Source organism: Haliaeetus leucocephalus, unplaced genomic scaffold (assembly GCF_000737465.1).
Source record: "Haliaeetus leucocephalus isolate CR32 unplaced genomic scaffold, Haliaeetus_leucocephalus-4.0 Scaffold173, whole genome shotgun sequence".
Taxonomy (NCBI): Eukaryota; Metazoa; Chordata; class Aves; order Accipitriformes; family Accipitridae; genus Haliaeetus; species Haliaeetus leucocephalus.
This window is the reverse complement of record NW_010972609.1, coordinates 14,192,614-14,200,300: the sequence shown is the minus strand read 5'-3', so window position 1 is coordinate 14,200,300 and position 7,687 is coordinate 14,192,614. Positions and strand designations below refer to the sequence as shown.

The 7,687-nt window shown below is 43.3% G+C and overlaps 1 protein-coding gene across 1 annotated transcript; it reads right to left on the bottom strand.

Annotated features, from left to right (window-relative positions):
• Positions 1-841: 841 nt before the first annotated feature.
• Positions 842-7,618, bottom strand: LOC104829545 (L-lactate dehydrogenase A chain). The gene is made up of 8 exons (XM_010563860.1): positions 7,478-7,618; positions 5,775-5,909; positions 4,922-5,039; positions 4,003-4,176; positions 3,358-3,531; positions 2,391-2,508; positions 1,852-1,975; positions 842-1,666 (listed from the first exon to the last, which is right to left on the bottom strand). The coding sequence occupies exons 2-8, from the start codon at positions 5,898-5,900 to the stop codon at positions 1,502-1,504; spliced, it is 999 nt and encodes a 332-aa protein (XP_010562162.1). The 5' UTR covers positions 5,901-5,909; positions 7,478-7,618; the 3' UTR covers positions 842-1,501.
• Between the last annotated feature and the right edge of the window lie 69 nt (positions 7,619-7,687).

The following is a 7,687-nucleotide window of genomic DNA, read 5'->3' as shown; positions in this document are numbered from 1 at the left end:
ATCTTTCTGTCATTGGCATAAAACATGACAATTCATAGTCACTATTGCTATGTGCTGTCTTTCCAGGTGCCATTTTTGTCATGTGGATAGAAGAGAAAGCAGTACAGTAGCTACAGCTTTTCTTTGATTACTGAAGTTGCTTCATGAGCACTTTCAGCTTATTATGAAATACTTTGTTCTGAGAAGTATCACCAGCTGCAGTCCATATTAAAAATCTACCCTGGACTTAATCTGGTGATCAGTTTCTGTGTTAAGCTACATACTGTGTCCTAATGTTAGAAAAAGCTAAGAATAAGACCTTTCCCTTGTCATTGTAATGAGGTATATTGTTTTAAAATATTAATGACAGAAGATAGTTCTTCCTTATCTAACTTGCTTTGAGGAGTAACTTTGGTCACTGTTTCTATGTGTGGCTGCTATTCCAGAGGAGATGCTTTTCTGTGCTTAGCAGCAAGTTGACTTTTTATGGATATCAAGTACTTGGATGTGGAAAGATTTCTTCCTACATGCATTTTTGTGTGTACAGGTAAGGAAGACACTTCCCTTTGTTGCATTGTTTCTACACTCCAGCAATGGCAGTAGAGCCTGTTTCTCTGCATTAATAGGGGCATCAAGCTTAACTTCTGAGTACTTAAATACTTCTGTTTTTTCATTCCTCCCTTGAGACTGTATACTACATAAATATCTGGGGCCTATAACAGAGTAGCTGCACACATAACCTTATTACACAGGTGAGGTGTGAGTTAGTGTGACTGAAGAAATTATTGTTTGATTTAGATGGGTGCAAGTGGAGCTGCATTTTAGAGAGAAAGCCCTATAAAGAAAAACAAGGAGAAAGGAGTAACAGTTTGTGGTTTATTTGGTGTTGGAGCTGGTACTACAGTTGGACAGTCACTGTCTTGTATACAGAAACCTTAATGTTTTTTTAAACATGCTCAGGAGACAAACTCACACCTAGGCTGATATAGTACACAAAAATAAGGTTCTCTAAAAAAAAAACAAACAACTGTATACACAAAAATTCTAAAGCACTGTTAGGAAAATACATTTGGACCTACCAACAGTGAAATATTTAAGCTATTCAGCCAGCAGAGAAGGTTGGTCAATTGGCTTGACAATCCTTTAACTGCAAGAAAATAGTCTTTGGTTTCACATTTTGTAATAATTAGTTACTTATTGTTCTGAACCAACATTAAACAAGATGAGGAAAAGGCAAAGGGTTTTCTAGGCAGTGCTGCTTTGAGTGCTGGATTTCAGTCACATCACTTCACTGTACAAGACTAAGTTATCTAGCTCTGGCTAAGAACATGGGTGTTTGAACAGGGAAAACCCTAGAATAGTCTCTTAATGCTATCTTCAGGAAACTCATTTGTTCAGATTTGAGCTTTTGTGTGTTCTAGTTGAGATACGTACATTGAAAGATTTGACCTACTTGGAAAGAGCAATGTAAGACAAACCACTAAACCCGTTAAACTGCAAAGAGTGAACTATTTGAGCAGATTTAAAATTGTAGTTCCTTCTGGATCCCCCAAAGTGTATCTGCACTCTTCCTTAATTTGTCCTCTTCTTCAGGTTTTAGGATCATCTTCACTACATCAGTAATGCCACTATTGCCCAGTACACAAGGAACACTTAGGAACACATCTTCTTTTATTCCATGCATGCCCTGAAAAGTAGGTAAGGGGATAGTTAGGCTAGAATTCGTGTATGTCTGTATTTTATAGAATATCCTATTGGGAACACTCAACTAAATTTAGTTGAAGTTAAACTAGAAAGTTATCACTGCTCTTCAGCATTCCCAAGGTTTTTAGTTTTCAGTAGGACAAAAGTTAGCAAAAAGGGGCTGCTTACCTTAACAATTGTAGAGATCGGGTGCACTCTCCTCAAATTCTTCATAATAGTTTCAGCTAGATCTGCCACGGAAAGGCCAATAGCCCATGATGTGTACCCCTTCAGTTTGATGACCTCATAGGCACTGCAGAGACAAAGTTACTCATTAAAAAAACGAAGTATCAACTGAAATATTTAAAGTTTGTAAGAAGGGCTTTTGGAGGTGCCTTCATCAATTTGGAGACATCAGAAGCTTGACTGATTTGCTGACAGGACTGAAATGAACTCAGCAGTGAAGAATTCTATTTCCATTTTACACTACTCCCCACAGTCATACTGGAAAGTTGGAAGTTAAAGCACTTTCGTAATTTAAAGTTCACTAACCATGAAAAACTAACTCTGCCAAATCTACATTATTCCTTAAAATATTATTTGAAGTTCTATGATGTCTGCATCTTGACATTTGTTTTGGGCTATGGTATTATGAAACCAGGTACTGCAGTTCAGAGGCACTACAGCTCTTGCAGGAAGAAAAAAAAAAGTAAAAAATCAGTATTTACCTGTCCACCACCTGCTTATGGACATCCTTCCAGTGTTCCTTGTCTGCATCAGTTCCCAAGTCTGGATGAAGAGCCTTCAGGGAGACGCCAGCAACATTCACTCCACTCCAGACAGGTACTGAGAGTTGCACATAGATTAATTATCTCACAAGAAAACTTAGTTTTGTCCTCCTCAAATTAACAGTTAACAGAAGATATAGTTGGATTAATCTGCAACACACATGTCACTATGATTTAGATAGGACTTTAAATATAGTATGACCTATGAGACCAATCTAAATTGCAGGCCGAGAACCTAGGAGCATAGGAACATCTTTCTTTATACAGGATGTCGCAACATTTGACTATACCTTTACTAAAGCAAAACACTGAGACAACATGAACTAAGATGACAGTAACTCTGTATTTTGCAAAGGTAGCTCAAAATAAGAATTTACTCCAAATCAGTCCTCCTGAGTGTCAGGAAGCAGACAGTACTGCTCTGGTGCTGCTAGAGAAAGTACAGGTTAAGTAAGGAGAAAGTTGCTTTCTCCTGTCCTCTAGACTTCCCTCTGCACTTCAATTTCTATATATAGATCTTGAAGTAATCAAGAGATGCCAGTAAAGACAACTGAGTGACTACCAGTAGGTATAGTGCAGATTTTTGGGAGTCCCTTGCAGAGAACTTAACCCTCTTGCTGCTTCAGTTTGGTTTTTTTTGGAGAGTTATGGAAACAACTTAGCCGAGAAATTTTTAGCCTCCTCAGGTTACAGTAATGACCTTTTCCAAGCAGAGTAACTCAGGTCAAATATAGATCATCTAAGGTTTCTCTGTGCAGCAGACGACTTAAAGGAGGACTTGCACTCTTAAGGTGCTTGCAGTGCAAAGGTTTTTGAGCAAGGTTTTGCTATAGCTTTTGGAGATTTTTCTTGCAAACAAACTATCAGAAAAAGTTCTGTGTAACAGCCAGCTAGATTTCACCCTTACCACTGGAATCTCCATGCTCTCCAACAATCCATCCATGGCAGCTCAGAGGGTGGATGCCCAGTCTTTCTCCCATGAGGTGGCGGAAACGGGCAGAGTCCAGATTGCAGCCACTACCAATAACGCGGTGTTTAGGAAAACCACTGATCTTCCAGGCCACATAGGTCAAAATATCCACTGTAAGTAGAACAGGGAGGATAACAAGTGCCACTTGTGAGCAGTTTGATAACTACAATAGTATCTTCCGTTCATCTGTAAGGATTTTATCTGCACACTAGTTATGTGGAATAGAGAATAAAGTAATGCCCATCACCAGGCCCTGCAGTGGACTAACAAAATGACTGTTTTAAAGGCAGAACTGAGAGGCTGTTTCTGCTACGCATGCAATTATCAGTGCCCCTTCCTGTGTCCTATGCTAAAGATTACTTAAAAGGCAACTGAATACCCAAGTTGGAGGCAATTTGGTTTATTTCTCAGAGGACCAGCTTGCTGAGTGTGAAAAGGGAAGATGACACTTCTTGCTATGTGGTTGTGTGGCGTGTTTTCTAAAAGCCTATGCTTGGTCATATTAGTACACTAATGCCACCTTACTGAAGAAAACACTGTTCTCTAAGCCAAATCCTCTTGTTAAGGCAACACAAGACAAACCTGGGTTTGAGACAATAAGCAGCTTGCAGTCAGGACTGTATTTAACAACATTGGGAATGATGAATTTGAAGATATTCACGTTGCGCTGGACCAAGTTAAGGCGGCTCTCTCCTTCTTGCTGACGGGCACCAGCAGTGACAATGACCAGCTTTGAGTGTGCAGTGACACTGTAATCTGCAAACAAAAAGCTGTGTCAAATATGACCTCTTTTTACACGGTTCAGGAGTTCTCAGTTCCTTTCAGTATTGATATCTATAATTCTCAAGTTGGAGGGTGCTGAAATTCTCCTGGTAATTGTTACCCTAGACTTTGCTTCTTTAGAAAGTTAAGGTTTTTTTTTTAAGACTGTGGTTCATTGCCACAAGTGGCAATCTTGAGGGCATGTCAGAATTTTAACATCTAGAATTGGGCAATGGTATTACATACTTCTCAGGCACAGATGGGTATGGGGTAGCTGTCGGTATGGCATCCAGTGCCAGTGCTCTGTAGAAAAGGAAGAAAGCTCTGCCTTCATAACCTACTATCTGTGGCCACTGGAGCTGCACATTAACTAAGGTATGAGATGACTAGCATTTGCCCTAGCCAGGTTGCCACTAAACATAAAGCTGTCAGATATTTATAGCCAAGAAGCAGTAACACATTCCAGGCTAACTGGCTGTGAAATGAAATTCTCAAAGGTGCAGGAGTACTTGAGAAATTCTTCTTTCTATACTAACCGATGAACTCTGGAACAGAGGATTCCTAGTTGGACTGGCCTTAACAAGGTATATGAAACAATGTCAGCTGAGCAGAAGGGAAGTGAGCTTTCCTCCTAACAATTAGGACGACAGGCTAAGTGCTAGACTTGGATGACCAGTTTGAGATCTGAAGTGGCTATCTCCATTTGGAAACAACAAGCACATTAGAGCCAACTACTTGCCTTTGCCAGAGACGATCTTTGGTGTTCTAAGGAAGAGGCTGCCATGCTGGAGATCTAGCATCTCTCCTCTGAGCTTGTCTTCCACAACATCAACAAGGGCAAGTTCATCAGCTAAGTCCTACAAGAGACCAAGATTAAATAGTAAGTTTATTGCCTCTTTGCTCAAAGTATCCGATTTGTGAAGTTACAAGTGTTTTTAAAGCAGTGATCTATTTAAGCAATTTTGCTTATCTGTATCACTTTACTTGTTCCCAAGCAGAGTACTTAAATTAAGTCTTCGTGATATCTACTTTGAGTTTTGTACTTTTCATATCCACGTTCTGTGTGGAATAGTTGTACAATTTAGCATAACAATGATAAAGAATAATTTAATAACTGTTCATAAACAACCTATTTTACAGTTACAAAAAGCAAGCCTTTTTGTAAACACAGCATTTTCAATATAATAATGCAATGCAGAGGACAAGTCATTCAGAGTGTCTAGGACCACTTTTTCCAGTCCACACTGCAAAGAAGTATTCCACCACACTCTCTGCTTCAGACAAAGTGATGCCTCAGTTCTGAGAAGGGATTCTGGAAGTCATTCAAAGGTAAATGCAGCTCTCAGGTCAAAATGATACACAGAGCATGTTCTGTCTGATACTGGGATAAACTTGGTTTACAAGAACTACAGCTATTTATTCTCTTGCTTGAAGACTGCTGCTTCACTTCAGGCCCGAATAAAAGAATGGAAAACCAAAAGTTCATCTTGTGTCCTAGCTCAATTAGTCTAATAAGGGAGATTATTTTTTGTCCCTCTTTTAGGCCTCAAGTAGTCACAACTGTGCTGCTTCATCCCAAGCGTGACACTTACCTTCATCAGGATGCTGATAGCACAGGCCATTCCAACTGCACCCACACCAACCACACTGATCTTATTGTGGGCATGACTCTGCTCCTGTTTGTGAACATTGTGGATGAGCTGATCCTTGACAGACATGGTGCACTGCTGCAAGGAAAGCAACAGATTATTTCTCCAGGCTTTGGAGCTTTTACTAACACCAGAATATTTGTATCAAGCAAGACTGACTTTATTCCAGGACAATAAGAAAAGGGATCTAAATCACATGCCTAAAACATCTGGCAGTACTGCCTGTATGCAGCAAAATAATTAAAAAAAACGAATTATCGATGACAATGCACTGTTTAAGCTTGCTATAGCTTTCCCTCAAATACAGCCTGAGAACCGTTGATTATATAGCTGGGTGGCACTCCAGCAGCATTAGTAGAATGTTCTAAATGACCATCCATATTAGATTTAGGTAAAGGACGCCATTTTAGTACTTCTAAGCACAGCATGATCTGGCAATCTCCATTCTACTGCCCTGAAAAACTGGTACTCCATGCCCTGAAGCCTTTCCAGAGCTGAAGTTGTACAACACTTAGGGAAGCCCTTCTTAAGCACAGTGTGTGATCCTCAAAGTCGACTTTATGGATTTGTTTTAAAGTGAAACTGCATAGTTTTGAATTAAGATGTCTAGAGTCTGGTGTTACCACCTCTCCTGCCCTCACTTTTTTTAGCTACTAGCTACACGGCAGCCTGGTTATATGGCTTCTGATCTGACAGCCACAGGTGTACTGAAATGCCACGATGATGATGGAGTATGGTGCTTTCACCCCAGTGTCCCTGCAGAAGCCAACGCCATGCTTTCCCAGGTGGTGCTGCACACTTCTGCCTTGCCTGAAGAGCCCGAGGCAGGGGCAGCCTTGCAGGTGGATGCAAGTATAGACACAACATGATTTTAAAGTTAGTGCTAAACAGGCCGCAACTGGTTCAGAGCAGGAAAGGCCAGGCAGCGTTGGCAGAGCACATAAGGGCTGCGAGGTTGGGAGGGGAGGAGGGACAGGAAGCCAGCAGCACCCATATTTAGAAAAAGTTAACCAAGATATGTCAGTCTTCACTCGCAGTAGTCTCCTAAGTGTGGCCCAGTATAGTGCACGCTCTTTCCATGTGCCAAGTTCTCCCTTTGCACTATAAGCGCTTCAATGCGCTGGGCTGGTGAGGGGCACCCACTCCAGCATTTCTCAGTCACCCTCAAAATTTTTGTTTTCAGAGTGCTATTCCCCAGGTTAGGGGGAAGCCAGCAGCCGGGGAGGTATATTAAATGCTCTCTTTCCAAACGCAGCCCTGAGCCCATCCTCACAGCCCTTTGCAGGGTCACCCCCAGCACCCTTCCCAACAGGCAGCTCCCTGGGGCCACCTCAATTCACACAGGCTTCAAGTCGGCGGGGGGGAGGGAGGAAGCACGCAGGAGTCTCAAGGAGGATGAAGGGGGGTTGTGAGGAAATCACGCCGGTTGCACACGGCGGCCGAGCAGGGCGCGGTGCCTCTCCACACCGCGCCCAACGCGGCGGCGGGCTCAAGTCCAGCGCCCGGCAGCTCCTCGACCCAGGCGGGGGGGACTCGGCCGAGCGGGCGGCGCCGAGCGGACGGTAGTGCGCTAGACCCGGGGCCGGTGGCCAGCGACGCCCCCCCCTCCTCCCTCCCTCCTTCCCCCAACCCGCGAAGGCACCTACCGAGCGTCCTCAAGCAAGCGCGGCGACGGCTGTAACGGCGGGGAGGGGAGGCGGCCTCCGCCTTAAGTAGGGGCCGGGCGGCTGACGTGAGGCGGGCGGGTCGCCACGGTGGAGGACGTGCCCGCCGACACGTCGGGGTGGAGAGGAGGGGGAAGTTGTACCGGGCCGGTGCGGGAGGAGGGAAAGTGGGGGGGGGGGGGCGGGGGAGGG